The 18,239-nt window shown below is 46.0% G+C and overlaps 1 protein-coding gene across 1 annotated transcript in view; it reads left to right on the top strand.

Annotated features, from left to right (window-relative positions):
* Positions 1-5,223: 5,223 nt before the first annotated feature.
* Positions 5,224-18,239, top strand: part of LOC138662900 (oocyte zinc finger protein XlCOF22-like) — a 115,964-nt gene continuing 102,948 nt past the window's right edge. The window contains exons 1-2 of the mRNA XM_069748898.1: positions 5,224-5,293; positions 5,377-5,474. Coding sequence (XP_069604999.1) covers positions 5,263-5,293; positions 5,377-5,474 — 129 coding nt within the window. The 5' untranslated portion in view covers positions 5,224-5,262. The remainder of the gene's footprint in view (positions 5,294-5,376; positions 5,475-18,239) is intronic.

Genomic DNA, 18,239 nt, shown 5'->3' with positions numbered 1-18,239 from the left:
AGGCAGTGGTCCTCGAGCCTGGGGTTCGGCCCACAAAGTCAGGTGCTTTGCTTGCATGTGCCTGATCATGCTGGTGGTCAGACTGGTTGTTTTGCTACCCTTGCTGAAGCGGGCATGGCAGGTGCTGCAAATGTCCTGTTTAGGGTTATCGGAAGAGTCTTTAAAAAATAACCAGACTCGGGAAGATCTCACAGGTGGAATGGCAACTTCACTCATGTTGGTGTTACGGGGAATGGATGCACGCCTTCTGTCTGTGGCCACCACACTGCTTCTTCCTGCCTGTTGGGGGGATATGCCTCCTTCCCCATTTGTGCTGCTGTCCTCGCTACGCATGTCCTCCTGTCAGGTTGGGTCAGTTACTATGTCATCCACCACCTCATCTTCCACATCTGCACCCCGCTCCTCCTCCTGACTTTCTAACAATTGTGTCTCATCATCGTCCTTCTCTTGTGACACTTTCCCACCATTGCCTTCGTGTGACTGGAGCTGGTCAAAGCTTTGGGCAGTTCTACATGCGATCTCATCTTTCCCCACTTCAAGTTGACTGGGAGAGATTTCTGAATCTTGAAATGGAAAACTGAACAGCTCTTCAGAGTGTCCAAGTGTGGGATCAGTTGTCTCAGGGCACTCGGCATGGTGGGAGGAAGGAGGATCAGGGTGAATATCCTGGCCACACTCACGGCTACTCAGACTTGACCGTGTGGAAGACAAGGTGGTGGTGGTGGTGGTGGCTAAGTGACTGGAAGCATTATCCACTATCCAACCAACAACCGTTACACACTGCTCTAGCTTCAATAGTGGTGTGCTGCGGTCCCCTAGAAACTGGGACAGGAATGTCTAGCGAGAAGATGTGGGTCTTTGTTGTTGCCCACTTTCACCTTGCCCACGGCCTCATCCTCTGCATGCACATCAGCATCACGTCCACTTCCCCGTCCCTTGCCCCTTGCCTTAACCATTTTAAATGGACCACTGCAATTATTTCAAATGCTTAACACAAATGTCTTTATTAGTAGCGAAATAATATGTGATCAGTATTCCTGCAAATCTACGATTTTTCAAAACCAAACACCAGGCAGGCCTCAGCCTGCCCTAACAGACTGTATTCAATTTTTTTTTTTTTTAAGTTAATTTATGCAAAATAGTGCTGTATAGAATTTGAGTATCATGCAGCCAAAAAATAAGTACACCGGCCTCCAATGCCCAAACTGGGAGCACAGAGATATATGATGGCTGTAACGTAAATACCACACTGGCAAATCTGTGGCCTTTGAAATTTTTGATGCGAAATAGTGCTGTATAGAATTTGACTATCACACAACCAAAAAATCAGTACACCGGCCTCCAATGACCAAACATGGAGCACGCAGATATATGAGGCCTTTTTCGGTGAATTTAAAACACCAAAAAAAGGGGCACATGGGTTGCACACAACTATGCTATGTATGCCTGACAAAATATAACTTTTCAACAGTCTGACAGAACAGACTGTATTTTTTTTTTTGGGGAGTGGGGGTTTGGAAAAAAAAGAAGGAAAAATAGGTATATAGACAGTAAATAAGCTGCAGCAGCAGCAGGCAGTTATGGAGCTTTGGGAGGGATGCAGTGGGAGCAATGGATGCACATACAGTGCCTGCAGGCCTTGCACTGATGTGGATATGCTGTGCCCTGCCTGCCTAGCGCTGCTATATCGGGACCCGCGAATTAGCCCTAAAAAGGACTCTGGTTTCTCAGGAGTTGTGGATGTAAGGGTTGCAGACCTACACTAACTCTAAAAACCCTACTCTCGCTTAAACAGGAACAGAATGCGGCGAGCAGGGCGGCTCCAGGTCTCGGGATGATGCTGTACGGCCCAGCCAATCACTGCACGACACAACAAAGGTGGCTGCCGCGTTTCATGGCCTGGCAGACAATCCCTGCACCGTGATTGGGTCTCTAAAGTCCACCAAAGCTGCTGGGTGGAGACTGCAGTTACCGCCAAATAATACTGGAAATGCTCGCTGCTCGCCGAGTACCCCGATACTCAGGCGAATAACGAGTAGTGGCAAGCATGTTCACTCATCACCATTTCTGAACTCTTCCTGACTTAAAACATTAGTATTGTTCTCTCTAAATGATTATGAACTTGTTTTCTTTGCATTATTTGAGGTCTGAAAGCACTGGGTTTTTTTATTTTGACCATTTTTCTTTGTTAGAAAAAAATACTAAATTTATTGCTTGAAAATTCTGAGACATGTCAGAAGTTTATAGAATAAAAGAACAATTTACATTTTACTCAAAAATATACCTATAAAGAGAAAAATCAGACAACCTGGACATTTTGCAGTGGTCTCTTAATTTTTGCCAGGGCTGTAAGTATAATTACAACTGTGATTTGTCAAAAATCAGAGCTGACATCAAGCCCAGGGTTAGTAATAGAGAGGTGTCTATGAAACACCCTGATTACTAACACTGTAAGTAAAAATAAAGAAACACAGATTAAAAACATGTAATTAAAATATAAAAACAGACCCCCTCTTTCACCCATTTACCAAAAAAAAAACACCTACAGGTTCAATGAGATCCACAAGGTCCAGCGTAATCCACATCGAGGTCCCAAGACGATCCCCGGCTCCAATACATACAGAAGCCACAGTGACATCATAAAACGTGACCCCTCCCCGTGTCCGCCGTACACACACTAAGGGTGGCATGGAAGCCGCCACCTGTGAGGTCACCGGAGATTACAGTTTGCGGTTATCACAGACCCTCTGAGCTGTCAACGGTCACGTGAGGTGAACTCAAGGAGCACAGTGACCGGCAATACGCATAACCTGGCGGAAACATTGTAGTAGGTTGGATTGCCTGACTGCTTCCTGCGTGACACAGGGGCACTACAGTACGGAAGTCCGACAGTGAACCGTGGAATCATTACAGTGCATCAGACTGGTGAATCACTGTTGTACTGCGTTGCCCACTAGATTTTGTTATATACAGCAAGCTAAATCTAAGTGAGCAGAAGGACCTGGTGTTTTAGCTTACTAAGTCTGGTATTAAACCACTCCAAGGGACCTGGTCCTTTATCCCACTGGGATTTAGCTTTCCCATGGTGAGAATCAGGAATTGGAATTCTAGGCTCTAACATCGGATTCTGAACCACAAAATCTTGAATGTTTTGTACCCTTGCAGTGAGATGATCCACACAAGAGGACAGACCTTGAATGTCCATATCTACACCTCTGTCCTGAACCACCTAGAGGTCTAGGGGAAAATAAAGATAAAAAACACTGCAGAGAAAAAAAAATGGTCTCAGAACTTCTCTTATCCCTCTATTGAGATGCATTAATACTTTGGGCTAGCTGTACTGTTATGGACCTGGTGGTTAGGAGCACCCGGAACGACCTGATGGTTAAACTCACACAGGACAAGCTCTGGGAAGTGGGAGCTCTGCTGACCGCAACCCCTAATCCTATCACACAACTAGAAATAGCCGTGGAGCGTACCTAACACGACCTAGACGCCTCTTCACAGCCTAAGAGCTAACTAGCCCTAAAGATAGAAAATAAAGCCTACCTTGCCTCAGAGAAATTCCCCAAAGGATAAGACATATATTGACTGTGAGTTAAGATGAAAGTCACAAACACAGAAATGAAACAGGTTTTAGCAAAGGGAGGCCAGACTTACTAAACAGACTGAGGATAGGAAAGGTATCTTTGCGGTCAGCACAAAACCCTACAAAAAGACCACGCAGAGTATGCAAAAAGACTTCCGCACCGACTCACGGTGCGGAGGTGCCACTCTGCATCCCAGAGCTTCCAGCTAGCAGGGCAAGATCATGAAAGCCAGCTGGACAAGGAAACAATGAACAAATAAATAACTAGCAGGGACATAGCTTCTGCTGGAGTAGACAGGTCACCAAAAAGATCCAAGAGCGAACTGAACCAGTACAAGAACATTGACAGCTGGCATGGAGTAACGATCTGAGTGGAGTTAAATAAAACAGCCAGCCAAAGAATAAACTACGTCACCTGTGGAAGGAACCTCAGAAGCAGCAGCTCCACTCACAGCCACCAGAGGGAGTCCATGGACAGAACTCGCCGATGTACCATTCATGACCACAGGAGGGAGTTCGATAACAGAATTCACAACACTTGGGGGCGGGGGGCATTCAGCCAAACTCTGTCAGACCTGAGATCTAACGTGATAGAAGATTACAGTGCGGGGAAGACAGGAAACGTTCATATAGACGGCCGGTGGTGATGGAGTCAGTGACCGACTCTGGACAAATCTGTCTCTAGAGCCGTAGTAGAAGATGAAGATGTCGTCCTCACCATAAAGTAGTTATTTCTCATGTCGCGTGTAATGAATATCTCCTGCAGTATTGCTAATGCCGATTCCAGGGTCGGTAAATGAGACGAGAATTAGCGTTATGGAAGATGAGTCTATGAGAAACGTATTCAGCTGCCGACTCCGAGGAGGAAACTGCTTGTTGTCTGAGGGCTAAATATATAGGATTTATTAGTAGATGTAAAGAAGGAAACTAAATACTGTAAAATAATAAATCTCCTCATATGTTTCCCTTATTATCTCCAGTAATTGTATTATTACACCGGATTCTTATGATGTTACATCGGCTCATCTTCTCATTCAGGTCTCCACAATATCGGATCCTCTCAGTGAAGATCTTCTACAAAAGAACATTTTCCTGATTTACCCATCACAGATGGATATGGACAGAGACAAGATGGCGGAGAGGATATTACACCTCACCCTAGAGATCCTCTTCCAGCTTACTGGAGAGGTGAGAGATTCTGATGACGTCACATTACATCATTCTTATCTATGGGAATAACAGATGGACAGAACTGGAGAGGTGAGGACTCCGGAAATGTCTGTAGTGAGATTTATTAATGTGTCTCTCCATTACCAGGATTACACAGTGGTGAAGAAGACCTCTAGTGATCGTTGTCAGGACCCTGTTTCTGAGGGATGGGGAAGACCCCTAAGCCCAATCATGGGGCCTCCACCTCACCCCCTGATCCATGAGGACATCAATGACCAGAAGATCCTAGAACTCATCTACAAGATGATTGAGCTGCTGACTGGAGAGGTGACACTGCTGGGAATGCTGGGACATTATACAGTAACACTATGAAGGGATCGGAGGGATGACGGTATCATTGTATGTGTCAGGTTCCTATAAGGTGTCAGGATGTCGTTGTCTATTTCTCCATGGAGGAGTGGGAGTATTTAGAAGGACACAGAGATCTGTACAAGAGCGTCATAATGGAGGTTCTCCAGCCCCTCACATCACCAGGTAATAGACAGGACTAAATACACACGGCCTATAATCATCTGTATGTAAAGAATGAATTCAGTCCCTGTATGTGTTTCCTCCAGATCTATCCAGTAGGAGGACAACACCAGAGAGATGTCCCCGTCCTCTTCTTCCACAGGACTGTAACCAAGAAGATCCCAATGCTCCTCAGGATCATCAGGTAGATGGAGATAAGGTGTCAGGAGATCTCCCCTATGATGTGTAGACGCCGGTGAAGGTCTTGTGCTCAGTCTTGTTTTATCCACCAGTATTATATGTTTTATACTTGTGTAATGACAACGGTGGAGATGGCAGGATTAGAGCTGATCATAGATGTGACTTCTCCATCTGTTGGTGACTTTTATAATATTTGTTTCAGGGTGAAGATCTGACCCATATTAATACTGCAGAGACATATGTGAGGGGGATGAGCGGTGTAAAGAGGAGATTCCTACATATGGCTACCCAGGTGAGTAGTGACCACTAAATGCAGAGAAGTCACAGATTCTTCTCATCACCGGCTGTGGCTGCTTTATCGGTGGTGTAGTCCGGCCGTATTACCATGATCACCATTTTACCTCTAGACCACAACATTCTCCTCCACCCAAAACTGTTCTAATGACTTTGGTCATTGAAATTTCTTTTCTATCGATCTTACAACCCGGTAGATCCACCTACCCCCTGGGTTTAGGAGACGCTGTTACCTGCCCAGATCTGTAAACTATAAAACCAAATGACAGCGTACGTAGAATGTGCTGACAAAATAGAAAATCACTTGAAGAAAAATATTCTGATGGACTGTAAGAGAAAGCGGAGGGTGATGATGCTGTTGGCTTCCTAGAACCCTGAGATCTTATCGGAGGAATCTCCCTTCTCTCCCTTCTGTGCTGCTGAATGTGATCATATGGTCCCTACAAGACCAGGTCCAGTCTTTCTGGCCAAACTTCACTTTTATGATGGACAACATTAAATGTGCAGTGAGGCCAAGTGTGAATTTCTGTATAATAACAGAGTTTCCCTTTATCCTGACTTTTCAATTTGTATTAAAACCGACTAACTTCCAGGAGGATTGTGATAATCTACATAAACCCATCACACCGGTGCCATGATATATCTCTGAGCTGTGCGTGGCTGATGGCTGTAATATACATTTATTCCCGCCTGCAGGAGATGTGTTGGCTCCAGCCCTGGTTTCATGGATTCTCTCCACCTCATAAATTACATTGTTTTTGATCCTAAGAAATTCAGATTACTGCACAATCTCTCCTGAAATGGGGAGCAATATTATTTTCTGTAATCTTCTGGTCAGGATTCATAGTAGCTCCAATGGTCCACCATAAATGAATGCAACTCTGGTTTACTGTTGTGTAATCTGTATTTGTAGTTTTCAGTTAATGAGATTCTCGTGCTCTGGGGCGGGGCTATGGGTGGAGCTTTGGAGCTTTATGTGCTGCTCTGGGGTGGGGCTGTGGGTGGGGCTTTATCTGGGGCGGGGCTGTGGGCGGGGTTTTATGTGGTGCTCTGATTACATATGCATCTGTATTGGCCTATGACAGGTCACTGATGCATTACTCACCTGCCCCCATTTTTACATAATGCATATAATAGCATTGATAATTATTGTTGATAATGCCTATCATATTGTTATTGAGAGGATTAGAAAAAAAAATTACATCCAGCAAAATGACTCCAGCGGTGACGTTTTGCTGGATGTAATTTTTTTCTAAGCCTCCCAATAGTCACAATATTATAGGCATTATCAACAATAATATCAATGCCATTATATGCATTATGTAAAAATGGGGGGCAGGTCAGTGAGGGATCAGCGACCTGTCATAAGCCAATACAGATGAATATGTAATCAGAACAACACATAAAGCCCCGCCCACAGGCTGCCCACAGCCCCACCCACAGCCCCTCCCCAGAGCACGAGAATTTCATTAACTGAAAACTACAAATACAAATTAAATAACAGCCACAAGACGGATTTCATCACCAGGTATGATTGTAATCAGTATGAAACTTGGTGGAATTATTACAATCCAGCCATGGCCGATGCTGCAATATCATCGGCCACGGTTGGAGACCGTAATCTGCCCCCAGCCACCGACTGATGGCGGCGATTTGCTGACGTCAGTCTTTCCTCCCCTCTGTCCTGTCCTCCGCTGCTCTCCTCTCCCCTCCATCCTGTCCTCTGCTCCCCCCGTAGTCCAATCCCACCCTCCGTACCTCACAAGTCCCGGTGTCCCTCCCGATGTCTGTCAGTCTTCCATAATGGCGGACGCATGCGCAGTGCACCAGCCGAATCTGCCGGCCGGCAGATTCATTCATTTATTTCAGGTACATTTTGATCACTGTGATAGGTTCTATCACAATGATCAAAATAAAAAAATAGTAAATAAACCCACCCCTTTTATCGCCCCCATAGGTAGGGAAAATAATGAAATAAAGAAAATAAATTTATTTTTATTTTTCCACTAGGGTTAGGGTTAGAATTAGGGTTAGAATTGGGGTTATAGTTAGGGTTAGAATTAGGGTTAGAGTTAGTTTTGGAAATAGGGCTAGGGTTGGAATTGGGGTTAGAATTAGGGTTGGGGTTGGAATTAGAGTTAGGCTTGGGATTAGGGTTAGGTGTGTGTTGGGGTTAGTGTTGGAGTTATAATTGAGGGGATTCCAGCCAATCTTGCGTTCAAAAAGTCAAACGGTGCTCCCTCCCTTCCGAGCCCCGACGTGCGCCCAAACAGTGGTCTCCCCCAACATATGGGGCATCAGCGTACTCTGGAAAATTTGCACAACAACTTTGGGGGTCAAATTTCTTCTGTTACCCTTGGGAAAATAACAAAATTGGAGGCTAAATAATTATTTTTGTGGAAAAAAAAAAGATTATTTTTACGGCTCTGCGTTATAAAATTCTGTGAAGCACTTGTGGGTTCAAAGTGCTCACCACACATCAATATAAGTTCCTTAAGGGGGGTATAGTTTCCAAAATGGGGTCACTTGTGGGGAGTTTCTACTGTTAAGTCACATCAGGGGCTCGTCAAACGTAACATGACGCCTGCAGACCATACCATCAAAGTCTGCATTCCAAAACGTCACTACTTCCCTTGTGAGCCCCGACGTGTGCCCAAACAGTGGTTCCCCCCCTTCCCCACATTTTGGGTATCAGCGTACTCAGGACAAACTGGACAACAACTTTTGGGGCCCAATTTCTCCTGTTACCCTTGTAAAAATAAAATCGCGGGCTAAAAAAAACCATTTTTTGAAAGGAAAAAATGATATTTTTATTTTCACGGCTCTGCGTTATAAACTTCTCTGAAGCACTTGAGGGTTCAAAGTGCTCTCCACACATCTAGATAAGTTCCCCGGGGGGTCTAGTTTCCAAAATGGGGTCACTTGTGGAGGAGCTCCAATGTTTAGGCTCACAGGGGCTCTCCAAACACGACATAGTGTCCACTAACGATTGGAGCTAATTTTCCATTCAAAAAGTCAAATGGCTCTCCTTCCCTTCCGAGCCCTGCCGTGCACCCAAACAGTGGTTTACCTGTTGTGAATTCTGTGGCAGAGTTCACTCCTGTGGTCACAAGTGGTACTTCGGCTGATTCTCTCTGGGAGCTTCCGTTTGTGGAGGAAAGTGGTACTGCAGCTTCTGAGTTTCCTCCCTCAGGTGATCTGGTGAGCTCGTTAGCTGCTTCTCTACTTAACTCCACCTAATTCTTTGATCCATGCTTCCTGTCAATGTTCCAGTGTTGGACTTGTGTATCTCTGGATCATTCCTGTGGCCTGCTGCTCTGCATAGCTAAGTGCTTCTTTGCTATTTGTTGCTATTTTTTCTGTCCAGCTTGTCTATTTGTTTTGCTGGAAGCTCTGGGACGCAAGGGGTGTACCTCCGTGCCGTTCGTTCGGTACGGAGGGTCTTTTTGCCCCCTTTGCGTGGTTTTCTTTAGGGTTTTGTATAGACCGCAAAGTTATCTTTCCTATCCTCGTTCTGTCTAGAATATCGGGCCTCACTTTGCTGAATCTATGTAATCCCTACGTTTGTCTTTTCATCTTACTCACAGTCATTATATGTGGGGGGCTGCCTTTTCCTTTGGGGTATTTCTCTGAGGCAAGGTAGGCTTATTTTTCTATCTTCAGGCTAGTTAGTTTCTCAGGCTGTGCCGAGTTGCATAGGGAGCGTTAGGCGCGATCCACAGCTGCCTCTAGTTGTGTTTGGAGAGGATCAGGAATTGCGGTCTACAGAGTTCCCACGTCTCAGAGCTCGTTCTATTATTTTGGGTTATTGTCAGATCACTGCATGTGCTCTGATCGCTATGTACATTGTGTTACTGAATTGCCTATCACAACAGTACAGGAAGCCAAAAGTACTAATGATTCTCAATAGAGGGAAAAAAGAAGTTCTGAGACCATTTTTTTTCCTTTGCCCTGTGATTTGTCTTTTTTTTCCCCTTGACATTTGGGTGGTTCAGGACACAGGTGTTACAATGGACATTAAAGGTCTGTCTTCATGTGTAGATCAGCTCACTGCAAGAATTCAAGATATTCAAGATTTTGTGGTTCAGAATTCTTTGTTAGAACCGAGAATTCCTATTCCAGATTTGTTTTTGGAGATAGAACTAAATTTCTGAGTTTCAAGAATAATTGTAAACTGTTTCTGGCTTTGAAACCTCGCTCCTCTGGTGACCCAGCGCAACAGGTTAGGATCGTCATTTCTTTTTTGCGTGGCGACCCTCAGGACTGGGCATTTTCTCTTGCGTCAGGAGATCCTGCATTAAGTAATATCGATGCGTTTTTCCTGGCGCTTGGATTGCTGTACGATGAGCCTAATTCAGTAGATCAGGCAGAAAAGAATTTGCTGGCTCTTTGTCAGGCTCAGGATGAGATAGAGCTATATTGCCAGAAATGTAGAAAATGGTCCGTGCTCACTCAATGGAATGAATCTGCGCTTGCAGCCATTTTCAGAAAGGGTCTCTCTGAAGCCATTAAGGATGTCATGGTGGGATTTCCTATGCCCGCTGGTTTGAATGAGTCTATGTGTTTGGCCATTCAGATCGGTCGACGCTTGCGTGAGCGTAAATCTGTGCACCATTTGGCGGTATTACCTGAGATTAAACCTGAGCCTATGCAGTGCGATAGGACTATGACCAGAGTTGAACGGCAAGAACGCAGACGTCTGAATGGGCTGTGTTTCTACTGTGGTGATTCCACTCATGCTATCTCTGATTGTCCTAAGCGCACTAAGCGGTTCGCTAGGTCTGCCGCCATTGGTACTGTACAGTCAAAATTTCTTCTGTCCGTTACCTTGAAATGCTCCTTGTCGTCGTATTCTGTCATGGCGTTTGTGGATTCAGGCGCTGCCCTGAATTTGATGGACTTGGATTATGCTAAACGTTGTGGGTTTTTCTTGGAGCCCTTGCAGTGTCCTATTCCATTGAGAGGAATTGATGCTACACCTTTGGCCAAGAATAAGCCTCAATACTGGACCCAGCTGACCATGTGCATGGCTCCTGCACATCAGGAGGTTATTCGCTTTCTGGTGTTGCATAATCTGCATGATGTGGTCGTGTTGGGGTTGCCATGGCTACAAGCCCATAATCCAGTATTGAATTGGAATTCCATGTTGGTGTCCAGCTGGGGTTGTCAGGGGGTACATGGTGATGTTCCATTTCTGTCAATTTCGTCATCCACCCCTTCTGAGGTTCCAGAGTTCTTGTCTGATTACCGGGATGTATTTGATGAGCCCAAGTCCGATGCCCTACCTCCGCATAGGGATTGTGATTGTGCTATCAATTTGATTCCTGGTAGTAAATTCCCAAAAGGTTGACTGTTTAATTTATCCGTGCCTGAGCACACCGCTATGCGCAGTTATGTGAAGGAATCCCTGGAGAAGGGGCATATTCGCCCGTCATCGTCGCCATTAGGAGCAGGGTTCTTTTTTGTAGCCAAGAAGGATGGTTCGCTGAGACCGTGTATGGATTATCGCCTTCTTAATAAGATCACTGTTAAATTTCAGTACCCCTTGCCATTGTTATCTGATTTGTTTGCTCGGATTAAGGGGGCTAGTTGGTTCACTAAGATAGATCTTCGTGGTGCGTATAATCTGGTGAGAATCAGGCAAGGCGATGAATGGAAAACTGCATTTAATACGCCCGAGGGTCATTTTGAGTATCTAGTGATGCCGTTCGGACTTGCCAATGCTCCATCAGTGTTTCAATCCTTTATGCATGACATCTTCCGTGAGTACCTGGATAAATTCCTGATTGTGTACTTGGATGACATTTTGATCTTCTCGGATGATTGGGAGTCTCATGTGAAGCAGGTCAGAATGGTTTTTCAGGTCCTGCGTGCTAATTCTTTGTTTGTGAAGGGATCTAAGTGTCTCTTTGGTGTGCAGAAGGTTTCATTTTTGGGGTTCATCTTTTCCCCTTCTGCTATCGAGATGGACCCTGTTAAGGTCCAAGCCATCCATGATTGGACTCAGCCGACATCTCTGAAAAGTCTGCAAAAGTTCCTGGGCTTTGCTAATTTTTATCGTCGCTTCAGCTGCAATTTTTCTAGTGTTGCCAAACCATTGACCGATTTGACCAAGAAGGGTGCTGATTTGGTCAATTGGTCTTCTGCTGCTGTGGAGGCTTTTCAAGAGTTGAAGCGTCGTTTTTCTTCTGCCCCTGTGTTGTGTCAACCAGATGTTTCTCTTCCGTTCCAGGTCGAGGTTGATGCTTCTGAGATTGGAGCAGGGGCTGTTTTGTCACAGAGAGGTCCTGGTTGCTCAGTGATGAAACCATGCGCTTTCTTTTCCAGGAAGTTTTCGCCTGCTGAGCGAAATTATGATGTGGGCAACCGAGAGTTGCTGGCCATGAAGTGGGCATTCGAGGAGTGGCGTCATTGGCTTGAAGGAGCTAAGCATCGCGTGGTGGTATTGACTGATCATAAGAACTTGACTTATCTCGAGTCTGCCAAGCGCTTGAATCCTAGACAAGCTCGTTGGTCGTTGTTTTTTGCCCGTTTTGACTTTGTGATTTCGTACCTTCCGGGCTCTAAAAATGTGAAGGCGGATGCTCTGTCTAGGAGTTTTGTGCCCGACTCTCCGGGTTTATCTGAGCCGGCGGGTATCCTCAAGGAAGGAGTAATTGTGTCTGCCATCTCCCCTGATTTGCGGCGGGTGCTGCAAAAATTTCAGGTTAATAAACCTGATCGTTGCCCAGCGGAGAAACTGTTTGTCCCTGATAGGTGGATGAATAGAGTTATCTCTGAACTTCATTGTTCGGTGTTGGCTGGTCATCCTGGAATCTTTGGTACCAGAGAGTTAGTGGCTAGATCCTTTTGGTGGCCGTCTCTGTCGCGGGATGTGCGTACTTTTGTGCAGTCCTGTGGGATTTGTGCTCGGGCTAAGCCCTGCTGTTCTCGTGCCAGTGGGTTGCTTTTGCCCTTGCCGGTCCCGAAGAGGCCTTGGACACATATCTCTATGGATTTTATTTCTGACCTTCCCGTTTCTCAAAAGATATCAGTCATTTGGGTGGTCTGTGATCGCTTTTCTAAGATGGTCCATCTGGTACCCTTGTCTAAATTGCCGTCCTCCTCTGATTTGGTGCCTTTGTTCTTCCAGCATGTGGTTCGTTTGCATGGCATTCCAGAGAATATTGTTTCTGACAGAGGTTCCCAGTTTGTTTCGAGGTTTTGGCGAGCCTTTTGTGGTAGGATGGGCATTGACTTGTCTTTTTCCTCGGCTTTCCATCCTCAGACTAATGGCCAGACCGAACGAACCAATCAGACCTTGGAAACATATCTGAGATGCTTTGTTTCTGCTGATCAGGATGACTGGGTGTCCTTTTTGCCTTTGGCTGAGTTCGCCCTTAATAATCGGGCCAGCTCGGCTACCTTGGTTTCGCCGTTTTTCTGCAATTCTGGGTTCCATCCTCGTTTCTCTTCAGGACAGGTTGAGTCTTCAGACTGTCCTGGTGTGGATACTGTGGTGGACAGGTTGCAGCAGATTTGGACTCAGGTAGTGGACAATTTGACCTTGTCCCAGGAGAAGGCTCAGCTTTTCGCTAATCGCAGACGCCGTGTGGGTCCCCGACTTCGTGTTGGGGATCTGGTTTGGTTATCTTCTCGTTATATTCCTATGAAGGTTTCCTCTCCTAAGTTTAAACCTCGTTTTATTGGTCCGTATAGGATTTCTGAGGTTCTTAATCCTGTGTCTTTTCGTCTGACCCTCCCAGATTCTTTTTCCATACATAACGTATTCCATAGGTCATTGTTGCGGAGATACGTGGCACCTATGGTTCCATCTGTTGAGCCTCCTGCCCCGGTTTTGGTGGAGGGGGAATTGGAGTATATTGTGGAGAAGATTTTGGATTCTCGTGTTTCAAGACGGAAACTCCAGTATCTGGTTAAATGGAAGGGTTATGCTCAGGAAGATAATTCCTGGGTTTTTGCTTCTGATGTCCATGCTCCCGATCTTGTTCGTGCCTTTCATGTGGCTCATCCTGGTCGGCCTGGGGGCTCTGGTGAGGGTTCGGTGACCCCTCCTCAAGGGGGGGGTACTGTTGTGAATTCTGTGGCAGAGTTCACTCCTGTGGTCACAAGTGGTACTTTGGCTGATTCTCTCTGGGAGCTTCCGTTTGTGGAGGAAAGTGGTACTGCAGATTCTGAGTTTCCTCCCTCAGGTGATCTGGTGAGCTCGTTAGCTGCTTCTCTACTTAACTCCACCTAATTCTTTGATCCATGCTTCCTGTCAATGTTCCAGTGTTGGACTTGTGTATCTCTGGATCATTCCTGTGGCCTGCTGCTCTGCATAGCTAAGTGCTTCTTTGCTATTTGTTGCTATTTTTTCTGTCCAGCTTGTCTATTTGTTTTGCTGGAAGCTCTGGGACGCAAGGGGTGTACCTCCGTGCCGTTAGTTCGGTACGGAGGGTCTTTTTGCCCCCTTTGCGTGGTTTTCTTTAGGGTTTTGTGTAGACCGCAAAGTTATCTTTCCTATCCTCGTTCTGTCTAGAATACCGGGCCTCACTTTGCTGAATCTATTTAATCCCTACGTTTGTCTTTTCATCTTACTTACAGTCATTATATGTGGGGGGCTGCCTTTTCCTTTGGGGTATTTCTCTGAGGCAAGGTAGGCTTATTTTTCTATCTTCAGGCTAGTTAGTTTCTCAGGCTGTGCCGAGTTGCATAGGGAGCGTTAGGCGCAATCCACAGCTGCCTCTAGTTGTGTTTGGAGAGGATCAGGAATTGCGGTCTACAGAGTTCCCACATCTCAGAGCTCGTTCTATTATTTTGGGTTATTGTCAGATCACTGTATGTGCTCTGATCGCTATGTACATTGTGTTACTGAATTGCCTCTCACAACATTTACCCCCACATATGAGGCATCGGTGTACTCTGGAGAAATTGCCCAACAAATTGTAGGATCGATTTTATCCTGTTGCGGGTGAGAAAATGAAAAAATTGGGGCTAAAAGGAAATTTTTGTGAAAAAAAAGTACTTTCCAGTTCACCACCTGACAGCACCATTGGAGGATGTCCTTCTTACCCTCAGTGGGACAGGAACAACAAGCGGTTAAAAGGACCCTCCCCACTCCACCCACCAGTGTTTTTTCTGTTCCACTGTGGATAGGAACGGCAAGCTTTTCCTCTGACGGTGCTGTGCAGATGGTGGGGATCGGGGGGCCCAGCCTTTCCCTTCCCTGCCGCAAGACATCTGCGGCTGATACCTGCTATGGGGGGTCCCTCAGCCTCCCCAATGTAGCGCTGCTCCTGGGGTCGGATCCATCTCCTCCACTCGGTGGGGCTCTCGGTCCGGGCGCTGGGTCTGCTGGGGGGTGAGTGCGGCGGCCGCTTCCATCATGCGGCTGGTTCCAGCATGCAGCCGCAGCTTTTGCCAGAGACCGCTTCCAAGCGGCCACTTCCGTGTCCAGTGGCCGTGTCACTTCCGGCCGCGACGGCCGCGTCACTTCTGGTCGCGTCCAGCTAGGGAGAATGGCGCCGGCCGCAACGGCGGCCTCGGGTGAGGCATTACAGCGTGGTCAACCGCAGCGGCGGTAAGGAGGGCAGGATCAACCAGGTAAATCCTATATAAACATCCTAAGGGGGTCTTTATGCCTGAAATATCTGAAATAACTGAAATATCCTGCATGTCTATTGCTCCATTCCCTGACAGCAAGCAGCCTGAATGGTAAACTTATCATCCATTCTCTGAACTGAATTATCCTGCATGTCTATTGCTCCAGTCCCTGACAGCAAGCAGCCTGAATGGTATCTGACTCATTCTATCTTCGGCATTGAATCCTGCATATATCTATATTTGTTAGCCATCTTTTTATGCAATTGTTTTTGTTTCTAGATATTTAACTCACTTCTTTTTGTCCTTATGCAGAGAGATCACATAACTGTTTCAAAGCGGTATATGATCCATGTAGACTTGGACATTTGTTTATCTGTTCACTACATTTATTGTGTCCTGCTGTCTCAACTGAGTTAGATTGATTGGTAACGAGAGGGGGAAAAAAAAGTAAGATCTATGAGCCAGCCTTCTATAAATGTAGACATACTTTGGGGATGCATTCGTGCAGGGGTGCATTCGTGCACTATTATTCGTGTTCATTTATTCAAAGTACTTTTTTCTAAGTATTCGCAGTTATAACATGGCAGTTAGACAGGGCAGGAGACAGGTAAGAAAAACTAAATATATTCACTATTCATTTGAAACAGAACAAATACTCACCATATGTATTTGTATAATCTATATCCTGGCTGCTGCATTCACTCACATTCACCGCCCTTGCATAAACTCTTTACATTCCATCCATATCGGCCTCTCTGTCCTCTCCTCTATTTATAGCACTCATGCTCTGTTCACATTGCTTAACAACACAGATCCATTCAGTCCCACCATCCAACACGAGACGCTCCCACAAATCACTTAACCATCTGCTCACTCTTTCTATCCTCCTTCTCCTAGTTGCTGGAGACATCTCTCCCAACCCCGGCCCCCCATGTTATAGCCAGTCAAACCTCCCAACTGCTACACTCAGAAACCCCTCTAACCTTATTAATATTCCATGCATGCCTTCTGTATCCTTCAATTGTGCCCTTTGGAATTCTCGCTCTGTGTGTAATAAACTCTCCTTCATTCATGACTTCTTCCTTTCTAATTCTCTTAATCTCCTGGCTCTTACTGAAACCTGGATCCAGCAGTCAGACACCACCGCTGATGCTGCTCTTTCATATGTGGGACTGTTATGATCTGGTGGTTAGAACAAATAGTGGACCTGGTAGTTAGAGCACCAGAAAAGATCTGATAGCACATTAATACAGGACAAGCTCTGGGAAGTGGAACCTCTGCTGACCGCAATCCCTAATCCTATCACGTACACTAGAAATAGCCGTGGAGCGCTCATATCATGATCTAGGCGCCTCGTCACAGCCTCAGAACTAGCTAGCCCTAGAGATAGGAAAAATAAGCCTATCTTGCCTCAGAGACAATTCCCCAAAGGAAAAGGCAGCCCCCCACATATATTGACTGTGAGTAAGATGAAATCACAAACACAGAGATGAAATAGATTTAGCAAAGAGAGGCCCGACTTACTAAACAGACAGAAGATAGGAAAGGTCACTTTGCAGTCAGCACAAAACCCTACAAAAAGCCACACAGAGAGTGCAGGGAAAAATACCTTCCACACCGACTAACGGAGCGGAGGCGCCCCTCTGCGTCCCAGAGCTTCCAGCAAGCAAGGCAAAATTCACATAAGCATGCTGGTCAGAAAAAAAACAAACAAGAAAAAAACAAAGCGAAACTTAGCTTCTGCTGGAGAAAACAGGTAACCAGGAAGATCCAAGAGCGAACTAGACCAATGCTACAACATTGACAGCTGGCATCGGACAAGGATTCAAGTGGAGTTAAATAGAGCAGCTCACTAACGAATTAGCCTCGTCACCTGTGGAAGGAATCTCAGAAACACCCACAGGCATCAGAGAAAGTCCATGGACAGAACCAGCCGAAGTACCATTCATGACCACAGGAGGGAGCCCGAAAACAGAATTCACAACAGTACCCCCCCTTGAGGAGGGGTCACTGAACCCTCACGAGAGCCCCCAGGCCGACCAGGATGAGCCAAATGAAAGGCACGAACCAGATCGGCCGCATGAACATCAGAGGCAAAAACCCAGGAATTATCCTCCTGACCATAACCCTTCCACTTGACCAAGAACTGGAGCTTCCGTCTCGAAATACGAGAATCCAAAATCTTCTCCACCACATACTCCAACTCCCCCTCAACCAACACCGGAGCAGGAGGGTCAACGGATGGAACCACAGGCGCCACGTATCTCCGCAACAATGACCTATGGAACACATTATGGATGGCAAAAGAATCTGGAAGGGCCAAACGAAATGACACAGGATTGATAACCTCAGAAATTTTATACGGACCAATGAAACGAGGCTTAAACTTAGGAGAGGAAACCTTCATAGGAACATAACGAGACGACAGCCAAACTAAATCCCCAACACGAAGTCGGGGACCCACACAGCGCCGGCGGTTAGCGAAACGTTGAGCCTTCTCCTGGGACAATGTCAAATTGTCCACCACATGAGTCCAAATCTGCTGCAACCTATTCAACACAGTATCTACACCAGGACAGTCCGAAGACTCAACCTGCCCTGAAGAGAAACGAGGATGGAAACCAGAATTGCAGAAAAACGGCGAAACCAAAGTAGCCGAGCTGGCCCGATTATTAAGGGCTAACTCAGCCAACGGCAAAAAGGACACCCAATCATCCTGATCAGCAGAAACAAAGCATCTCAGATATGTTTCCAACGTCTGATTAGTTCGTTCGGTTTGGCCATTTGTCTGAGGATGGAAAGCTGAGGAAAAAGACAAATCAATGCCCATCCTAGCACAAAAGGATCGCCAAAACCTCGAAACAAACTGAGAACCTCTGTCCGAAACGAT

This window comes from Ranitomeya imitator, chromosome 2 (assembly GCF_032444005.1).
Source record: "Ranitomeya imitator isolate aRanImi1 chromosome 2, aRanImi1.pri, whole genome shotgun sequence".
Taxonomy (NCBI): Eukaryota; Metazoa; Chordata; class Amphibia; order Anura; family Dendrobatidae; genus Ranitomeya; species Ranitomeya imitator.
This window is presented reverse-complemented; position numbering and strand designations above follow the sequence as displayed.